General features: G+C 40.0%; 1 protein-coding gene across 1 annotated transcript; it reads left to right on the forward strand.

The window, feature by feature from the left end:
• Positions 1–1,925: 1,925 nt before the first annotated feature.
• Positions 1,926–3,693, forward strand: LOC131243669 (uncharacterized). The gene has a single exon (XM_058243170.1). It carries the CDS (start codon positions 2,559–2,561, stop codon positions 3,453–3,455), a length of 897 nt encoding a protein of 298 aa, XP_058099153.1. The 5' UTR covers positions 1,926–2,558; the 3' UTR covers positions 3,456–3,693.
• The last annotated feature ends 19,493 nt before the right edge of the window (positions 3,694–23,186 follow it).

Below are 23,186 nucleotides of genomic sequence, written 5' to 3' on the forward strand. Positions count from 1 at the left end.
GGAGAGAGTAGTTTGCTACTGACAGAGCAGCTAGACTTGCTGCTGAAGTGATTACGCTAAGTTCCGTGAGCTCTATCCGTTTGCATATATTATTTTAAGGCATGGACAAAAATGAGGTAGATCCAAGCTGTAGTGAGCCCCACCATATAAAACAATAAGAAAAGTGATGCCCACCATTGAAACCTTCCTGAAGCCCATCATAGTGTTTAAGGGAAATGATAAATATTAGATTGATAAAAAACTTTTATGGCCAGTAGAAGATTTTAACGGTGGGCGTCAGTCTCCCCACTGTTTTCTTTGGTGCGAATCACTATAGCTTTGGATTTGACTTATTTTTTATTATCTTGCCTTATAATGATCTCTCCAAGTGGATGGACAGTACGTCATGGTGACGCCACTTCAGTAGAAAGTCTCGCTACTCCACCTATCAGTAGCTAATCCGCGTCCCATTGCCACCAGACACGTGGCTACTGGCCGGTGATCCGTGGGCCCCACAATGATTTATGCAATTTGATCCACGCCCATCCATTTTAGATTATTATTTTATTGTAGGACATGGCCCACTAATAGATAGATCCGAATCTCAGGTGTACCAAACCACGGGAAAACCTCGGTGAATAAATGGCCAACATTAAAAACTTCCTGCGCCCTACTGTAACGATTATTTACCATCCAACCTGCTGATTACGCCGCACAGGCCTGGATAAATGGAAAACACAAATATACAAAAATGACGTGTACCTTGAGAAGTTTTTAATGGAGGGTATTCAATCACCGCTGTTTCCTGTGGTGTAGTCCATCTGGGATTTGGATCTGCCTTATTTTTTAATTCGTCCGTTAAAATAAGCTGGAAAAATAGATGGACGGCGTGGATAAAACACATATATCATGGTGGGCCCAAAGCACCGTCCATACTGTCATTATGCAATCGGCGTTTGCCCATGGAACCCACGGACGCGGATTGCGTTTGCGTACCGGCACAACCAGCAGCGACGTGGCTACAGGACGGCTGTCGCCCACAACGATGCATATATTTTATCCACGCCGTCCATCCATTTTAGAAAATTACTTTTAAAGCATGAGCACAAAAATGAGGTAGATCCAAATCTCAGGTAGACCACACCGTAGGAAAACAGTGATAATTGAACGCCCACCATTAAAAACCTTATAGGATTTACTATGATATTTATTTTTCCCTCCAACCTCTTGATTAGGTAAAAAAAAACCTGGATGAAAGGAAAACATAATGATCCAAAAATTTTATGGCCCCTAATAATTTTTTTAATGGTGGGCGTTTGTTCACCACTGTAACCTTTTTTTTTCCCGTGATGTGGTTAGCCTAAGATTTTGTTCTTTCTAAGTTTTTTAATAAAGCCCTAAAATGATCTGAAAAAATGAATAGACGGCGTGGATAATATATATATATATATATATAGAGAGAGAGAGAGAGAGAGAGGGGCCACGTATCACCATCCAGTTGCGAGTCCCCGCTGGCAGTCTCAGTAGGCAATCCGCGTCCGCTTTTAAGTGCTCTCGATGTGTATTAAAAACATTGATACTCTGTAGGAGCAAAACTATGCATGCGCATGCATAAAATGCCCTCTAATCCAAGCCGTTCAAGTGATGGACCGGATTTAGATTGGTCATGTCACCCACTATCGTTAGACTTTTGGTTTATGTTTCTTCTAATCTATGATTATTTATCATTTATACCGTCTATCTATGGTTATATATATTTAATTAGTGACTTTTTTAAGCCATCTACTAAGGTATCAACAATTTTGACGGTACAGATTGAACTAAGAAGATGTCATATTTAAAGTATTCATGTGAAAGTGCATGAATGTTCATACAGTAGCAGAGTATCAAATGACTCCGCTCTCTTTTCATCTCTCGCCCATGTGAGCAGCTCTCAAGTGAAGCGACCTCCTCAACCATACAATATTTAGATTGAAGAAGCGTCGGTTGTGGGTTGGGATTTTCATTTGTAAGGCATTTTACTGGTTTTCTTTTATGTGGTTTTCGTGTGAAAACAGCTGTTTTTCTTAGAAGTTGGTGGTTTTGTGATATGGGTATTGCTTCTTTTGGAGCAAAAGGTGAGATTTTTTGGTAGTTTTGGTTGGTGAGTGGTTTTGGAATTTGATTTTTGTCAAAAAAAGAAAGGTGGGACTTTTCGGCAGTTTTAGAAGGTGGGTGGTTTTCAAGAAGAGGTTTGTAGCTGGTTCTAAAAAGAATGGAGCTTTGGGTTGTTTGATTTTAGGAAGAAGGTGACAATTTTGTTGGGTTTTTTGTTTTTTAAAGTGAAAGGTGTGATTTTAGTAGTTTTGGTTAGGATTGTGGTTTTTGGTTTTTGGGTTTGTGTTATGTTACAGGCAGAAGTGAAAATCTTCAGTATTTTCAAGGGGGGTTTGTGGAATTTGGGGATATTGGTTTCATGAAAAAGGTGAGATTTTTTAGTTAATAGTTATTAGAATTAGTGTTTTTTGATCCAGAGGTGGGTTTTTCCAGCAGATTTCGGTCAAGATTTGTAGTTTTTGTGATGTGATCTTCATGCAAGGATGAAATCTCTTAGCAATTTAGGCATTTGTTTGAGTCTTGTTTTTGGCTGCCTGTTTTTAGCACTTATTGCAGAGCTGTACTACTTGCTATGGTGGAAGAAGAGAATCTCCAGTAGTGAGATTGAAGATGACTACAGCCATTCTCCAAAACATCTACTCTATCTCCTCTGTTGGAAGAAACCCCCTCATCTGAGCTCCACAGCTCTAAACCCCCATCCATCAGATGATCATGGCCATTCAGCTGGTGAGCATCATCTCCAAATACAGCCAAACAATGATGACATGAGATTCTTGTTAAAGCCCATTGCAGGGGAGGGTGTGGACGGTGAGATCATGAGGCTGCATAACTTGTGTGGCCCACCTAGGTTCTTGTTCACCATCAAGGAAGAGACCAAGGAAGATATGGAATCAGATGATGGGAGATCAAAGGGTGATAGGAGCAAGAAAGGGTCTAGAAGTAGGAGTTTGAGTGATGTGGTGCTTTCTATAGAGACCCCATTTCTCACTCCTCTCTCTTCACCACCATTCCTCACACCCCCTTTGACTCCATTGGATTGCTACCACGAACATGGATTCAATCCCCTCTTTGAATCATCCACAGATTTTGAGTTGTGTAAGATGAAAAGGTCTTCTTCTCCCCCTCCAAAATTCAAGTTTTTGAAGGATGCTGAAGAGAAGGTCTACAGAAAGAGTCCTAGGAATGATGGGACTGTTGGGGATTCTTCTAGTATGGTTTCAAATGAGGGAGATGGGTCTTTTATTACAATCATCATAGGCAAGAGCAAAGAGAGAGAAGTAGCCCCACATCAGCATCATGCAAGTTCTTCACAGGTACTTCCATTGGATTCTTCTCCTTCACATGTTAGATTGGATGAGAAAAAACCCATGCTGCATTAGAGATCGTGAAGACAAGATGATTTTTTTTCTCTCTCTCTTTTGCCCTTTTGCTATGGTTTGATGTTGGTGTGACTGTAGTTGGGGCTTGGCATTTGGTTCTTTCTCTTTTTATCTGTCTCCAATGTTTTTTTTTTTCCTTTTTTTTTTTCTTTTTTTTTGAATTCTATGTACATTTTGGTGTTATGAGATAGCCCTCAAATGAAATATTACAGATAAATCTTTTTTTAGTCAACATTTACTCTCAGCTTTGATATGTATACACCCCTTTTTCTACTTGTTGTATTAAATAAAAAGTCTCCTCTTATATCATTTTAATACTGATAGTAGAAACAAGGGGTGTTTTATTGTAATTATGGGTGAGATATCTTTTCCCTGGAAATGCAAGATTAGCTGACAGAACCCATGAATTATGGATTGTGAAAATGAGGAGGGATTTTTGCCACAAAAATCCTCATGAATTCAGATATTCCCCAATAAACCCCTACAGAATTCCAAGGCAGTGTTTTTTGAGCGGATAAATGACCATGATGGGCTGGTTTGTTATTATTTTTCACAAGTGATAAAGTTAAAAATTACTGAAATAAAAAATAAATAAATAAATAAAAAAATCAGTAGTAATAAAGTTAAGAATGGTGAAAGAAAGGACTTGAAGGCCTATGGCTTAAGTGTAGCTGTCTATGGGCTGAGCCTGGGTTAGTCTTGGTTCGGATTTTGAACTGGTTTGGGCTAGACCGTCGTGCTGGTCCTATTCAAAATTCTAATTTTGGTAGGTCCATTGACCCACTAATCCTAATTTTGGGATGAGGCATATATGACAATGATGACAATGAAAGTTGAGAATTGTGGGACACATTTGGCATGTATGATATCCTGCCCGTCCAATGTATCCAACGTGTGGTAGGATGACCGCAGAACAAAAATTCTGGTTGATAGAATCATCGGATGGCTACATGCCTGTTTGGATGTTTGTGGGTGGTTTGGCACACCTTATGATTATATCCCTTTAATCTTGTTCTTCTAATCATAATGGCAGGGTGTATCTGTCGTGCAAGTCATATGGAAAGAGCAAAAGAATAAGGGTATTTTTGTAATTATGGTTGAGGAAATTTTAAGAAAGAGAAAAAAAAACAAGGGCATTTTGGTAATTACGCTAGAAATTTTGTGGTAAACATCATGTATGATTGATGGGTTGAACAGGAGAATGTGATGACAACAATGCTTGATGGATTGTGATTTTTTCTATGGCTTGTTTTATTTTTCAATTCATCCGTAAATACCCCTGTATTTAACTCATTCTTTCCGTATTTGATTTGACCACATGCATTTTTTAAACAAAATTGAGAAGGCCACAACATATTTTTGGGTCCCACCGTGATGCGTATCGCTTATCCACCCACACTGTTCATCTATTATGCCTCATGAATTTATAGCATGAGTCAAAAAATGAGACGTATTGAAAGCTCAAGTGGACCACGCCACTGGAAAAAGGGAATCGGACACTTACTATTAAAAACCTCTTGAGGCCACTGTTTCTTTTTGTGTGGGCCATTTAAGTGTTTGATTTGCCTCATTTTTTGACTTATGCCTTAAAATATTATGTTAAAACCGCTAGATAGAATAGATATATCATATACATCGCCTTAGAGACCACAAATTTAAAATAACTCTTTTGAACCCGTTCAAGGTAGAAAGTTCAATGGATTTTCAAACAATTTTCAAAGCGATGAAATGGTAATAATTACCCATTTCAAGGGTATTTACATGGGCATTGAAAAATCAAATATGCCCATACGGTCTTATCAGAAATATGCTGGTAATATATATATATATATATATATATATATATATATATATATATATATATATATATATATATATATATATATATATATATATATATATAAACCCCAAAAAGATTCAATATATAATGCAAGTAGAGCCCCTACCGCTCTTATAATGACAATGTTACCCTTATTTTATGTGTTTGTTCGGCAGCAATTGGGGTTGAAAGTTGGACGGGTTCAACCCGACCGACATATGACGCAGACCCGACATTGGGTTAGGCTTGGGTAGAATATATCGGGTTGGACTCGGGCTGAGGTCTTGGTTGCTTGACCCAACCCGAATCCGATCGATATGTAAGTTTAAATTATAATTGAGTGTAGATCATCCACGTTGAAGGCACGGGAATTTCTATGCCGTTGGGTTTCATTGGTCCACCTCATTTCCAATTACTCAAAGCTAATGAGATACGTTAGATTTCTCTCTTAAATAGATTGCGTGCTACACAACATGGCTTTTAAAGTAGTCTAATATTTTAACTTATTTGTTTAGAAAAAAATGAAATTCTTTACTATAAATAATTACATATATAATTAATAAAATTATAGGTACAAAAAATAAGATGTGTAATGAATATGTAATAGACTAATATAATAATGAAAATATTAGCATGTATTCACCCGACCAATCTGACCAAGCCCGCTTGGGTTGGTCTTGGATTGAGAATTCCCAACCTAGGGTTGGGTAGGGTTGGGTTGGGTTGGGGTACTGGAACCTTTGGTTGGGCCCGGGTTGAGCACCAACCCAACCCAACCTACCAGACTTTCAGCCCTGGCAGCAATGGCATATAACCATATGTAACTCAAGACAGCACATGACGGCTGAAAAGATCTCGAGTTATAGACTCTCAAAAATCTACTGCTACTTTTCAACCGTGAAAATAAATAAAATAAAATATTTTTTTATCTGGAGTTTTTGTGGTTGAAAGTGCATTGTACTGCTGCTGTGGTGCAGAGCGCTTGTAGGTGATCAATACTCCAGGTTAAGTGCTCACTTAAAAGCTGGTAGGTGACTGCATGAGTGGGCTCTTCATATATCAACTTTTTCGGTAATATTTTTTTAAAATTTATTTTCAATGGTATTTTCTAATTATTTACTTTTTAGGATTTTTATTAACAATTTCTTCATAAATTCCAAATTTATCAAACGATACTATTGAGTAGCTTTTTTTTAGAATAGAAATTATTGAAATACCGTCTTATATTGTCTTTATTTAATAAGGAAGCGGATCACACGGTTTGCCACCGACAAGTATGGTGTGTTGATGTCACCGAGTTCGGTGGCCCCACTATGATGTATGTGTTATATCCAAATGCGAGATCATGCCAGGACATCACCTAAAAAATGAGATAGATCGAAAGCTCAAGTGAACCACATGACTGAAAGTATTGGAGATTGAATGCTTATAATTGAAAATTTCCTGGTGCTCGGCTTAAGCTGATGTTTGTGTTTTCCTTTTGTTCAGGTCTTTGTGAGCTTATTAGCAGGTTGGATGTCGAATAAATATCATGGTGGGCATCATCGTCCCACTGCTTTATGTGGCATGGTCTACTTGAGCTTTGAATCCGCCACATATTTTAGCCCATGCTCTAAAATGATATGATAAAATGGATGGATAATATAGATAAGACACATATATCATGGTGGGCCCTACAGAACTTGCTGACCTCAACGCACCATTGAGGTTGGCACACCATAGGCAATTTGCTTCCCTTTAAAAAGAAAAATTAGAGGCCCACGTGATATGTGCATGGCATTTAGCCTATTAAACATGCACACCTAACTATAATAATTACATGGACCAAAAATTATTTTAATTCAATTACTAGATGGGTTGCATTGGCTTTTTGTTGTTTTTATGTGGTGTATATTAATTTTTTATGGTGTGACACATTATATGTTTAAAATGGCCATTTTTTATTCTTCTAAACATCACTGTGGGCTACATCTATTGGTCAGATTGGACATCATAGAAAATATCACGTGGGCCCCACAATTCTCCACCACTTATTTTTAAAGAAAAAAAAGTGCACATGCCATAATGGTAATTTCACATGCAAAAAACACTTCCCTTATATTTTGATCCACAGAGGCATTATTTGGTAAATCACTAATTCTTGAGGAATTTTATTGCAAAAATCCCTAACTTTTTCTGTAATAAAATACCAAAGGAGGGAATGACCCCATGCACTCGAAAGCATGGTAATTGCCATACGGTTGATCTCTGTCATGCCCCGTTCCTCCGTTATGTGTACGTGAAATCTACACCATGAATCCAGTCTACCTTCATGTCTTCACCGTACGTACCAGGTATCATCGTGATCTGAAACTTCCGTGGGACACACCACCGAGAACTGCTCAGTCATGCATGAATCCTATATATTCATGTGGTGTGGCCCACCTGAGTTTTCAAATGGCCTGATTTTCAGTTTATCTTTCATCTTAGTGGGACGCACGTGATCACTGTGTTGGATGGCATATACATAATACGGTGGACCCCACATGGAAATCAGTGGTGGGCATCATCCTCCCCAATGTCCTCATTGATGGCTTCTGTATGGCCCACCTGACTTATAGATTAAGATGGGTTTTGGATCAACGCCTAAAATGAGTGGTACATCTAAATCGGACGGACGGATGGCACTCACACACATATAAGTGGCCACACACAGCTCGAAAGGTATGGTAATTACGAAAGTGTTTAAAGGCATGTGATCATTGCCGTACCACGTGTGGGTGTTTTTTTGTTGCGACTACAGTTATAGTTCACCACCGTTTTGGAATTCCTGGCGACTTGTCCTCATCACATGTGGCACCTTTGTGAGAATATCCAGACCATCCAAATCGTGAGGCAGACTCTGGATGGAGCTATCATATTCTCAGTGTAATGTTTGGGGATGTCTGAATTGTTTTCTGGCCATGCCAACATTCCTTTTTGGCTTTTTCAAAATAGTGGTGAACTATCATTAGAATGATAAATTTTACGGGCCCAAAATATAAGCCCAGGCCCAGCTTCTGAATATGGTCAGATAAGGGGTCTTGGGCTGGCAGTAGCCCTTGGACCAGGCCAGACCAAAGTCTATCCAAACCCGTATTGCAGAAATAGAATCCGGGTCTGATCACTATATGGGCCTGTAATGGGCCCAAGCAGAGCCCAAGATTACTATGGTCGACTGAGAGAGCATCTACCCATTCTTCCCACATGATCCGGCCTGTTCATTAGGTGTGCCCCACTAGGATAGGACGTGAGTTTGTAAAATTAATATATTACAAAAATTCCCTTGAAAACCCTAAACGGTCTGGACTTGGGCTAGGCTGATGGGTTGGTAGTAACATCTAAAGCCCAGCCCAATAAGCAAACGAGCTCAATTACTTGGATCAAGCCCGTAAAGCGGACCCAGACCAAGCATGGCCCATGGTAGACAAATCATGAAAGCTTGAAAGGCTAAACTAGGGTTTAGACTGGACCTCAGGAGAAAATGCTGTTGAAACTCAGCTCAGTCGGTTCGTTTATCCATTGGGCCCACAAAGTCATAGGCCCACCTAGCCCACGGGCGTAAAGCCCTAAACTTGGTTTTAATGAGTCCCATATTACTACTTCGAGTCGACTCAGGCTCAATCAAACCCGATTTGGTTTGAGGGGCTCATAAGGTGTTCCAAAACGGTAATGGTGCCCATAACGGCCACCACCGTTACCGTTATGATACAGGCCGTAACAGCCCTTATAGTCCTTGCATTGACCGTTATGATTTTGTTTTTGTTTTTTGAAAAAACTATTACATGATTGTTACGGGCCCATTACGGATTCTATAATGGACACCACGGCAGTTTTGACCCTATAACATGTAACGGTTATGTCCGTTACCGTTAAATAACGGCCGTTATATAATTGATTTTGAATGCCTTGGGGGCTCGGAAAGGTTGGGCTGATTCATCTCTGGTGAGTTGCAACTCGACTTGAGAATAGATGATGCGGTCTGAGTCGCCGGGTCTTTAAGCTGTAAAAGATGTAACTAAACTGAAAGAATTTTGGGCTCCTTTTGGGTCGGGCCTTTGAGCTCAAGAGGCCCAACCGGCCCATTGACAAACTCCCCCCTTTTAGTACTTTTAGTTCTGGAGCGATCTACTTTTTTTTATATATATACTAAATAGTAGAAAAGGGAGGGTTTATGATAAAAAGGTGGGGTGTAAATATCAGTTCCCTTTTCTGCAGGGGTATGTTTGGAGTTGTAATCATTCATGTGGGTGGTTGGAATGCACTTTGTCAAAAGAGTAGTGTTGTTCTTTTTAAGAGCGTGGGCTTTATTGTTCTTCTTTTCACACGCGTGTGGGACCCCTGCACATCCACATGGAGGCACGCGTGCCAATGGGACACGTGTGGTTGGTCATTTCATCGGGTGGATTACGAAGTTTAGACATGGCTTAAAAATCAGACCGTTGTCACGCTTTGGGTGGGCCACTGTGTAGAAAAGAAACGGACGGCTGGAAAGCCACATCTTCTAGATATGACTGTCCCCGAGTATCCGGATCTCATGGGTACCAATGGACCCGACCAGATTTTAATAGGTCTAGGTCCCATCGCGTGATGTCTGGGTGTCACCGTTTCCGCCCGATTAAAATAGGGTATATTTGGATTCAAGTCGGGTCCATGCAATGGAGCGAAAGCCTTTCAAAGGAAGTTCCTTCGCTGGAAACTTAAGTGGGCCCCATGATGTTTGTGAGAAATCTATCCAATCCATCCATTTTTTAAAGATCATTTTAGGACTTGAGATAAAAAAATGAGCAGTATCCAAGAATCAAATGGGCCGCACTAAAGGAAAAGGTGGGTAGGAAAATCTCTGCCATTGAAACCTTCCTAGGGTTGATAATGATGTTTACATGCCATCTATACCGTTCACAACTTTATTTATAGTGACATGAACTGAAAACACAAATATTAGCCTACTTCAAAGCTTCCGTGGCATATTTCAACTGTGTACCATCATTCCTCACGTTTTCGGCCCACTTAAGTACTGGATTCTGCTCAATTTTGACCCATGTCCTAAAATTATCACAAAAATCGAATGGACGGAGTAGATTTCTCACAAACATCACGTTGGGCCCCACCTAGGTTTCTGGAGAACTTCTTGCGAAAGGCTTTTGGCAGGAAATCCGCGTCCTGTATAAAGTCGTATCTCGTCGGGTCTAGTCATGTCCGGGTCGGGTCCAGCTAGTCTTAATAGTAGAATTCCATATATTCAATGTATATTAGTACATATATTATTCTATCTAAATAAAAGAGGTTTTCCAAGCCACGCGTGTAAGAGCCCATTTGCCCACCGTGCACGTGCCAAAGCTGCATGTGTATGGGTTTACTACGGTATTGGTGGGCCCAACCATATAATTGCTCTTATTTGTTTTGAACCCGACTTGAAACCTGGCTCAAAAGACCTAACAAGTACCCAATGAATACCTATATATCCAGGCCTGGGTCTTCAAAAACTAGACCCGGACCACAAAAGACCTGGATCTAGCGAGACCTGAACCTGGTTAACCTAGGTGCATGTACTTAGGTCCGGGTCTAAGACATGACTTGTTTAATTTTAATTTAGGGTGGTGCTGTCATACCCTCTATTTTATATTACGTACATTAATTTTAATAATTTTAAATTTTCATTATAACATTTTTATTTTATAATATTAGATGTCGGGTCAAGTAGGGTCGAGTCTTTGAGTTGGGCTAACTCGATTTAACTTGGAATCTTTCTTTTGGAGGCACTTTCAAATGAAGTTCAACATATCCTCTGTCATTTGGAAAGCAATATATTGCTTTTGCTTTTGCATTCGAATCATATGTATAGTTGAGTAATTTTTGAAAATCTACTAAGGAATATATTGCCGACAAAATCAATGTTTTGGGGGGCCACTTTGACCTAAAACATATTAACTCGGTTCGGAGTCTATACTCTCACAAAAGTGGAATCAAACTCAATTAACCGCGCGCTCCCATACAGATTATCACCCTTATCGAATTGATTCCTCTAGTTCAAGCTCCTATAAGCTTAACTTTGATGGATTTGTTATTCTAACTAAGAAGTATTTTGGTGCAAGTGGTAAGAATGCGTATCCTTGTGGAGGGAGCTTTTTGAATAGGTGCAGTTGATGGAACATTTTCATGTGAAGAGAGAGGCGAATGTTGCTATAGACAGTTAAGCATGCCCTTGTTTTTTTTAATTTACATTGTAAATGAGTGTAAATGAATAATTATTACTTCATAGAGTACTTGATTGAGAGAGAAATTTACACGGCAATTTGGCATCGAAAATCAGGGAGTAAACACGGTGAAATTGGATCAAAATTATGGTTGTACAATTTGTGGGGCCCACCGTTCTGTATGTGTTTGATCTACATTGTCTAGCTGCTCTACATACTTTGTTTTAGGTCATGACTAGGGCTATCAATGGGCCGAGCCTAGGGTAGGTCTCAGCCCAAATTTTGAACTATTTTGGGCCACGTTGTTGGGCTGAGCCTATTTAAAATTCTGTTTTTTCATGCTTGAGCCCAGCCCATTTACACCCCTAGTCATGAGCTTATAAATGAGCCAGATTTAAAGCTCAAATAGACAACACAAGGGTAGAAAACGGGTGGTATTGAATGCCTTTCTTTGAAAGTTAAAATGAGCGTAGGGTTCGTATGGATGTGTACCTGTCATCCAACCTATTCATAATGTCACAAGCATGGATGATGGGAAAACACAAATATAAGCTCGATTCAAAACTTATGTATCCCTCGAGAAGAATTGAACAACAAGCATCCAATTCCCACCTTTTCCTATGGTGTGGTCCACTTGAGCTTTGGATTTACCTCATTTTTGGATTCATGCCTTAAAATGAGTGACAAAAATAGATGGACGATGCCGATCAAACACACATATAATAATAAGCCCCATTAATTAAGTGGAAAAAAGTCTCATTTCCTCAATTGAAGTATAAAAGCTCTCCAAACAAACTTCCTATCAACATCAACTAATTATTGCTGTTGAATGTAAATACAAGAGTAAATAATAATTATCCATTTACACCTAATTTACTCTGTAATTTGTAAAACAAACTTGCCCATGCAGGCAAAATTCACAAATCTCGTTTACTTAGGTAAATATTACATGGCCGCTCATATATTAGAATGGTTTTTGTTCTTTCATATCTTTTTAATATGGGAAAATAATTTTATTGCGAGGAAAATACGTTCAAAATTTTCAACCACATGGAAATGCACGTTATACGTGCGTGCATGTAAATGAGTAGGATTCCACGCACGTGGGATTAGCAAACCTCTTACTGGACCATCAGTAGGCGTCACCACACGAACAATACAACACATGCATATAAGTAATATAGAACACGTGTGTAAGATCTAAGCTTTCTATGTGACTGGTCATAATGTTTATATTGGCTGCCTAAAAATCCAGGCCATTTCGCTCATCAGGAGTGGGGTCCAGTGTGCAAAGTAAATTAACGGTTAAAACAAATCTTTCTAGCCGTCCACTCGTTTTCTAATCTGTAGTACACGTGAGGTGTGGAACGGCCTGATTGTAGAATAGAACATCCGATCAGTGGATGTATTTGGTTTCGTTGGTTTTGTATGTCGAAGATCTCATGGTTTTCTCAATCCTATGAAATGGGCCAACTTGATAATATACAATACCCCGCATGTGTTGTATTGACACGTGTGTCTGCTATCATAAAATTAATGGCCCCATTGTGATAGGAATGACCTAAAAATCACAATAACCAGAATATCCTGTCCAATCATTTAATGGCCATAGACTAGATTAACTGATCTGTGTAATTTTGGGTCATATATAATCCATTCATACCAGGACACAAAATTGAATAATCTGATTTGACTGGCATATGTTTCATGTGTACGGTATATATAAGACAGTACTGGATTGCCTACAGTGGGGGCTGCAATGACATGCCCAATGAAAAAACATCACAAGGATAATCTCAGATGAAAAGAGTTAAAGCATAGTTTATCCAAGATGGTATTAACTTTTAAGTATAGTTCTTCGTAAAATAAATATTTATAATGCTTTTTCATTGAAACCATGTCTTATCTCTAATACAAATTTTGCTACGTTAATTACAAATAATTTAAACCTTAATTGATGTGTGATTGCACACACCATTCATCGTATCTTCGAATGTGAATTTGGCAAATGCATTGCAATGAAAAAAAAAAAAAAAACCCAAAACAACTTATGTATAAAATAATGCTTTTGCCCTTTTCTCATGGCTAGTGATTGAGTTGACGAGCCATATCACATTCTTTCTTAATGGGACTTACTAGTTGGACGGTTTTAATATATGTGTATATGTATGCCATTTGTATGGGGATAGATGCCATATCTTTAAAAGTGAGGCATTTTGAGTAATTAGTCATCGCACTTCTATTTAAATAGTAACTTCGTGTTGAAAGATTTCCTCCCATCATCATATATCTCGAGGTTTTAGTGCCTCTACAATCCTTTTTTTTTTTTTTTTTAAGTGCCTAGTCACCTGATCACTAACAATATCTCAAGTGACCAAACTTTGTGGGGCCTGTTGTGATGTATGTATTTCATCCATGCCATCGATCCACTTTGCTAGCTTATTTTAATAAATGAGTCAAAAAATAAAGCAAATCCAAAGCTCAAAGTGGACCACACCACAAGAAACAATAGGGATATTATGCCCAGGGGTGAAACCTAATTAGGCTCTACTGTGATATTTATTTGTCATCCAACATGTTAATAAGGTTCAATAGACTTGAATGAAGAGAAAATACAAATATTAGCTTGATATGTAACTTTTTTTGTCACGCCCTAAACTCGAAAACTGGGCTCACAAAGTTCTCGATTGCCGAATCCGGTATCGACAGCTTTCGTAGTACTTCATTCTCAGCTTCTAGCGTTCATACGCCAGATTCCAATCGTGAGATCCTATAAGGAGGAATTTTTTTTTTCAATATACATTTAGCTCATAATAAGCATAATCACAAGTATACCCAAATCACAAAAGCAACAACATCATCATCACATATCCATTAATATAAACTTTGAATACAATGCTGAAAGAGAAATATATATGTCAAAATAAAATCAAAGCTCCAGAAGACAGCTGCACGCTTCATACTCAACGCCGATGCAAGCTAACATTACCTGCACGCATCTATCGTGCATAAGCTTATAGAAAGCTTAGAGGGTGGTGTAAGTGTGTGCACAAGGTAAGTGTCAAGTATTCAATACAATGTCATAATCATACAATACCGAAAATACTGGTAATCTATAAATCGAACAATATCGGAATAAGCAGAAATACTGACAAGATCATGAATTATTAGAGTAAGCAGAAATACTGATAAGACTATAAATCATACGATAATAGATTAAGCAAAAATACTGACAAGTCCATGAGTCATACAATATTAGAGTACGCAATACAGATCAGTTATACAAATGAAGAGTCATAGAGAGCTAATTATCATATGTCGATGATGCAATATAATATATACTTCCTAATGAGTTCACAAATACATCAGCCGTATCTATACCATGTAAATGCAAAAACACAATAACCCAAAGTGTCATATGTCGCGGATGTTATGCAATATGCGGTGCGAATGGAATGACCATGCTAGAGTGTGAAGTCGGGATGATAATACGTAATATCGCAGGCTATGAGGTCCATCACAAGGGACTTCTATTCAAAGTAGTCTCATACCTAATTTGGATAGTCAGACTCAATGTGGTAAACTCCTGATCTCAGGTTAGTCGCACACCCTAACCGAAATTCTAGTCATTGCGAAGGTATACGTAACAAATAGTTGCACACCACTAGCCCGAGTGGGTAGTGAATGAATAAATAAATGAGTATGCAACTCCTGCTCGATAAGTCCACATATCAGTACTATTTATCTCTGGGATCATCACCGGGGTTTAGTACACTCCAAATAGCATTGCCCCTCACCCAGCAGCATAGTTCAAGTGAGCGTAAGAAACATCACTATCCGCTTTGCTAATAGTCTGTTAATACCTATCCGGCACATCGATAGCGGATCCATTTACGAACTGGTCAAACTCAGCCTAGCTATGCCCCCTACCCTCGGGCGGGTAAGGCCATACCCCCTCCCAACCAACCACAACACAGTAGGAGACGCGGCCTCCTGGTATTCGGCACTCGGACGCTCATGTATCCACTTGGTCTCGACGTTGAGGCGTCCTCTGGTACCAAGAGGGTTTAAGAATTTTTACTCAGGACCATCTATGGCAGCCCGATGCTATAACAGATTTTCGGTGTCTCATCTGGTCATCCACGATATGCCTGTGGAGGCTATGACCTTGATGTTGCTAGGGCGTATAATAATTACAACGCAAGATGCATGAGTCATACAATCCAGTCATGCATCAATGAGTCTTGTGCATATCGTACGCTCATGTGAAATAACTTCCACCTATCAAGGAGTCTCATAACAACCTGCTCAGTGACATATGCAATGGTCAATCACATCTCATAACAAACATGCAGATGATGCGTATGGGCATGTATCATAATGCTATGTTGTCACATACTCATAATCAGTATCAATGATTGACATCGACAATTGGCCTCGACAATGTGGATATTTAACCAGCATTGCCTCCAAGGAATGACCCACATAGAGCCTAACATATAGTGGACTCTTAGCCTCACACAAGGGCCAAATATACAACACTATGGGCCCCACTCAAGAGTTTAATACACACCACGATGGGCCTTTCACATAGGCTTAACATACATCGCAATGAGCCTTGAACACGGGCTGAATACACATCACAACGACCTCAAATACAGGCCACATATACATCACATTGGACCCCGACAATCGGAATCAACAATTGGCCACGACAATCGGAATCGGTAATGGGCCATAATAATCAGTCTCGATCGAAAATCAGCCTCAATCGATAATCGGCAATCGGCCATGACAAATTAGAATCGGTATTCGGCCTCGATCGATAATTGACAATCGGCCACGACAAATCAGAATTGGTAATCGGTTTCGACGCAATGCGGGGTCCATAAATGGACGGCCGATAATGGTCCAAGCAATATTAATGGGGGCCCATTCATTTGGATTAACCCACTAGATAATGATGAGAATGAGCCTAACCAGGCTTAAGGGAATGTCATAATGTGGACATCCAACTATTACTGTCTATTAATGTGAACATTTAACCAACATCGCTCCCAAGCAGTGGCCCACATAGAGCCAAATACAAAGTGGGCCTATGGTCTCACATAAAGGCCTAATATACATTACAATGAGCCTCATACAAGGGCTACATACACAACAGGTGGACCCTGCACATGGGCCTCAGATACATCGCATGGGCCACGACCCATGGGTCTAATGCACATCATAATGGGCCTCATTGAATGAGCTACATCAACGGGCCATACCAATGGGCCTTAAATACATTAAATTGGGCCGCATCGATGTGGGCCTCGAATATACAACATGCAGGCCCTCCACATGGGTCTCATATACACTAAATGGGCCATGTATCAGGGCCTCGAATATACCAAAGTTTATAATGCTTTCTCATTGGAACCATGTCTTATCTCTAATACAAATCTTACTATATTAATCACAAATAATTAAAACCCTAATTGATGTGTGATTGCACACACCATTCATTATATCTTTGAATGTGAATTTGGCAAATGCGTTGCAATGAAAAAAAAAAAACAACTTATAAATAAAATAATGCTTTTGCCCTTTGTCATGGCTAGTGATTGAGTTGATGGGCCATATCACATTCTTTCTTAATGGGACTTACTAGTTGGACGGTTATAATGGATGTGTATATGTATGTCATACGTCTGGGGATAGATGCCATATCTTTAAAAGTGAGGCATTTTGAGTAATTGGTCGGCGCACTTCTATTTAAATAGTAACTCCGTGTTGAAAGAATTCCTCCCATCATCATATCCTCGAGGTTTCAGTGCCCCCTACAGTCCTTTTTAAAAAAAAGTGCTTAGTCACTTGATCACCAACAATGTCCCTAGTGACCAAACTTTGTGGGGCCTATTGTGATGTATGTATTTCATCCATGCCATCTGTCCACTTTGCCAGCTTATTTTAAGGAATGAGCCAAAAAATAAAGCAGATCCAAAGCTCAAAGTGGACCACACCACAAGAAACAATGGGGATACTATGCCCCGTGGTGAGACCTAATTAGGCTCTACTGTGATGTTTATTTGTCATCCAACACGTTAATAAGGTCCAATAGACTTGAATGAAGAGAAAATACAAATATTAGCTTGATAAGTAACTTTTGTCTCCCTAAAAAAGCTTTTAGTGGTGGGTGTTCAGTCCCATTGTTTTCTGGTGGTGTGGTCCCCTTGAGCTTTTAGGGGTCATTTGGCACGGTGGATTGGAGGGGATTTGAGGGGGTTCCAAATCTTGGTTGTTTGGCAGCATAAAGTAACAGGGGGTTTTCAATCTCCTCTTTGAGGGGGTTTGTAATCCACGGTGAGAGCTTGGATTACAACAAAAATCATTTCAATAGTTGCAGGTGTAACATGTGTGTCACTATACACTATCATTCTATTTGGCACATGACCCACTAATGATGATCAGCACCGTCCAAACATTGTTCATGTAAACCAATGATTAAAAATCATTGGTTAGTCACCCAGACATGATCTTGTGCTTGTGGCCCATCCGAGACTTGGAATTTCATCATTCTTGGGCAAAGCATATATTTCAGCGGGCTTATTACAACCATTATGTCAAAAAATACATATTTCACTAATTAGAGATATTAAAGTTGTTTTGGTAATTAAATTCAAACCCCAATAAATATAACATAGATAGGTACTTTTGGATTAAAGTTCATTCACACTCCAGGGTGCTAAACACACGAGGAGGATTGCAAATCCAGAGAGTTTCTAATCCAAGGGTTCCAAACCCACGCTCCCAAAGAGGCCCTTAGTCTACTTCTATTTTAATCTTAGACCCTAAAATAAGCTACATTTGGATAGCATGGATGAAATACATGCATCACAATGTGTCCAATGGAGTTTAGTCACTATGGGTAAACACCATAGTCATGTTATACCCTATTTCCGACTGATTTTAAAAAAGCCAATTTGAAAAGCACACATGTCATTGCATGAGAAATGTATACCCTTTAGAGATATTTGGAGTGCTCTTTGCAAAAGTACAATTAACAACGATGTGGATAATACATGCTATCTAATGACAAGGCACAATTGAAAAGTTTAAGAGGTGAAAAGTTGTAAGTGAAAAAAACGATTAAAGGGACATGTCAAAAATAGAATAAAGGATCTGAATGATGGACATGACTATGATTTAACTGCCATAACCATATAATAAATGAATAAATGCTCGAAGAGAAGTCATAATAGATGTCAATAAATAGTAGAGGAGTTTAACAAAGTAATTTGTCTTATAACAATCTAACAAACTTATTTATTTTATTTTATCAAATTTATCTTTATTTATCATAATTAAGCTTTATCCTAAGGGCGGTTTGGCCGGGTGGATTGGAAGGGATTGAATGGTATAAGGGTCGATGGCATGGATTTCAAGGTAATGATGGCTATGTCAGTGGATTGGTGCAAGATACATGGGATTTGCTATATTCCGGGATTGCTATATCGAGTCTGTTTGGCACGCTCGGCCAATCCCAGGATTAAACCTTCCCATCCCTTCCAATCCCTCAAACCAAACATGTCCTTGGCAAATTTGAATAGATTAGGGTGGATTGGATGGGATTTAAAGGTAATGATGGTGTTGTCGGTGGATTGTCTTAATATCTATGGGATTGCTATATCCCGGATCAGATCACCCAGTCTATTTGGCACGCCCGGCCAATCCTGGGATTTAACTTCCAATCCCTTCCAATCTACCCCAGCCAACAGCCCTGAGAGTAACGCATGATTTTGCACTTAATTAATCTCGATATCAACATCATTACTTCATCTTCAAGAGGGATATAAAAGTTCGTACAATAATTGCCAGATCATCTTATAACTATTTGTAAGTGGTTTTTTTTTGGTTAGCTTGTTAGTACACCCACTGTCAGTTCACACTTCACTGTTAGCCACCCCCTCAAGCGAAATCGATACCAACACCTCAGCATTGAAACGAGGTATCTTTCAACTATTTGTAAGTGGCTGAACAACACAGAGGTCTCTTTCAACTATTTGTAAGTGGTTGAACACGTAATCAATCTTCTCAAATTTTAAGTTATATATATAAAATCTCACGTCACGCAAAATAAATTGAGAGCCAACAAGTGGGTGTTACCCTTTGACGTATTGGGGCCACCTTGATGAATTTATTTTTCATATACCCCCAGCCCATCCGTTTTCTCATATCATTTAATATGTTATTCCGAAAATTAAACATATTCAAATATCCGGTAAAATTGGTGAATAAAGATTAAAATAGCTTTTTTTAAGCCACGAAAATTATGTATCATGCTCATATTTGTATTTTCCCTTCATCCAGCTTGTTTGACCTTATCAACGGGTTGGATGTAAACGGATCTGCTTACAGTGGGCCTTGGAAAGTTTTTAATAGTCAGTAATCATCACTATTTCTTGTGGCGTGGCCCAACTTAGATTTGGATATGCTTAATTTCTGGGACCTCGTACTAAAATGGGCTGGAAAAACGGATGGACGGAATGGATATACAAAATATCATCAAGGTGGGCCCTACAGTAAGGGTAACGTGTTACCCGGGGAACACGTAATCCGCGCCCCTTTTTTTTATTCCAACGTTCCAAAACGATGCTAGCATCCCATGTCTGGTCTGTCCTTCAGTGGAACGGATGGCTGTCGTACTTTCTCTTTTCTTATCCAACGGCCTATCGACAAGGAACTTGGTTAACGATCCACCACGTGTTTTCACACTAGGCCAACGGTCTGGATCACTCAACAATTACCCTACTCGAGAAAAGAGGACTTATCACCTACAGAGGCAAGGTACCGTAACTTCTCGTACCGTACCATCCTTTCCCTCAACATTCCAGTTTTGTAGATCATCGGTACTGCGAAAAATGTAGGACCCACAATGAATAACCCATTCAAGAAAAATCAAGACAGTCCGATCATCACAAGGGCCCCAATTTTGGAATGAATGGAAAACTGACGGTCTGATTCGACACAGTCGGTGTAGTCCATCTAGGAGGGAAATCACTCCGATATTTTAGAATAGAGATCTTCATGTTGGGGTCCACTTTTTTCACGGCACTGATTTCCCACAAAAGTTGCATGTTGCCGAGAAGCTGCCGATGCCTGTATTCATCGGTTGTCCGTACGAAATTCCGTCCGTTTCTGACAAGATGCTCGCTCTTGTAGTCCGCGGAGTACTGAAGTGAACTTGTAATCTACTAGTTGGCCACAAGAATCGATGATCGAAACCGTTCAATAGGCATGTCCCACCATTAATAGGCTGTGGAAAAAGTAAGAGTTGCCAAAAGAGAGTAGCATTCTACATCTGGATATATAAATCATAAAATGTTCAGCCGTTTACATTCAAGTCCTTTTTGAATGGTCAGGATCAGATTTACGGAAAAGGAAGGCCGTTCTCATTGACTGGAGAACCTTAACTATCTGTTTGTGACCCCCCGATGGATGGCTGAGAAGAGAAATACAACAACGGTCAGCATTTAACTGAAGAAAGACCCGAGATTGGTGGTGTGGGTCTTTTGTTGAAGAGAGTTTTGAGTTATGGTAGATTCAAGATGGGACGAAACAAACCAACGGTCTGGATTTCTGAACTATGGTCCCACTTGTTAGAACAAAAGGAGCTCGAGTACCTAGTGCCGATACGCGGGTCTCTTTTCATATATAAAATCTATTCAAGGCGGGAAGAGAATAGTACGTCTCTTTTTCTTCTTCCCTCTCCGTCGAAATTCTCTTCCAACTCCAAGAACGGCTACTGCTCAGGTTTCTCTCTCTCTCTCTCTCTCTCTCTCTCTCTCTCTCTCTCTCTCTCTCTCTCCTTTTGAATTTTATTGCGGTAGATACACGGATTGATTGAATATCTTTTTTCATTAAACGCTGTGATCTTTCTCTGCAAGAATCCAAGAAAACTTTCATAGAAACCCTTGATTCTATCTGTTTGCATTGATATTATGGTTTCTTCTTATTCTTCTTCTTCGATTTTAGAACATGAATTCGTAGATTCATGTCGGGTTTCGTGTATAAGGACAGTATACTCTGTTTTTCAGTTCAGTACAAGTGGGGCCAATGGCACAGTGATCCAGACCCTTGGGATTTGATTTGACCTAATTCCGATGGACCATGCCCCAAAAATCTCCCTGAAGGACGATCCTAACTACCGATATTGGGAATTTTTTTTCAGTCGAATGTGGACCGTTTTCTGTTTTGCTTGTTAACCGAATATTTTCAGGAGATAGATTGAAATTTTATGATTTCCCTACCGTGGATATTTTGGGGTATGGTCCATACAATGTGGGCCCAATAGGCCAAGGGCTTGGATATGACTCAACCAAATAAAAAAGTATAATCTCAATTTGGATACTCACCTTTTCCTTTAAGATCAAACCATTAGATTTCTCTACAGATGCAATGAAAAAAATAAAAATAAAATAAAGGGTCGTTGAACATCCTACAACCTACTAGCTACTATGACAGTAATCACGACATTCCCCCGCTCCTTTTCTATTTTAGGCAATACATGCCCAAAGGGAAGCAACTCATGCTTTTGTTAGACAGGCTGCAACAGACCTTGTATAGCTAGCATACCTTATATAGTTGGTTTTCCCATAGGTAGATGATTCTGATGTTATTTCCTTCCTTGTATAGATGCTGTAATCTCTATATATTCAACCCCTTTGGGTTGTCTCAAATACACAAAAGCTTTCAGCTCCTCTCAGTTTACATGGTATCAGAGATTCATTGATCCAAATCCGGCACCACCTGTCAGATCCGACCACCCCTGCGTCGTCCGGCCACCCCTGCTGCGTCGTCCGATCATCCCTCTGCTCGTTCAGCACCATCTGCTGTTCGTCCGACCGTCCCCTGTTGAAGATCCGACCACCCCTGCGCGTCCGGCCACCCCTGCTGCGTCGTCCGGCTACCCCTGCGTCGTCCGGCCACCCCTGCTGCGTCGTCCGACCGTCCCCTATTGAAGATCCGACCACCCCTGCGCGTCCGACCGTCCCCTGTTGAAGATCCGACCACCTCCTGCCCGTCCGACCACCCGGCCGACCACCCCTGCTCGTCCAGCGTCGCCCCTCTGATCGTCCAACGTCGCCCGGTCACTCGTTCTCTTCGAGTTCCAGCAACCTCTGCTCGTCCAGATCTGTTGCTCCTCTGCTCATCCATATCTGTTGCTCCTCTGCTCATCCAGATCTGTTCCAGCAACCTCGGCTCATCCAGATCTGTTGCTTGTCCAGAGCTGTTGTTCCCATCCAGACCTATTGCTGTTGCTGTTCCTATTTCGCCAAGATCCTATTCAGCCAAGATCCAGATATTGCTACGCGTTGGATATCTCCTGCTGTACGGTACACCTAAAACATTCTTCTGCTGCAACTCTTTGCGTGCTTTATATTAATTCCGCTCAATGGACAAGAACTCATCACGTACAGAGGCCCCAAGGTGTAGTTTTGATGGTACCAACTATTCACTATGGGCCATCCATTTTCAGAACTTCCTGAAGGGTCATGGTTTGTGGGGACTAATTGATGGATCTGTTACTATTCCCACTTCCACGGATGCCAATAAATTGGCTGATTGGGAAATGAATAATGGACGGATTATTACCTGGATTCTCGATTCGGTCGATCGATCCATTGCGGTTGGCCTCACACCTCATCGCATGGC

This window comes from Magnolia sinica, chromosome 4, assembly GCF_029962835.1.
Source record: "Magnolia sinica isolate HGM2019 chromosome 4, MsV1, whole genome shotgun sequence".
NCBI lineage: Eukaryota > Viridiplantae > Streptophyta > Magnoliopsida > Magnoliales > Magnoliaceae > Magnolia > Magnolia sinica.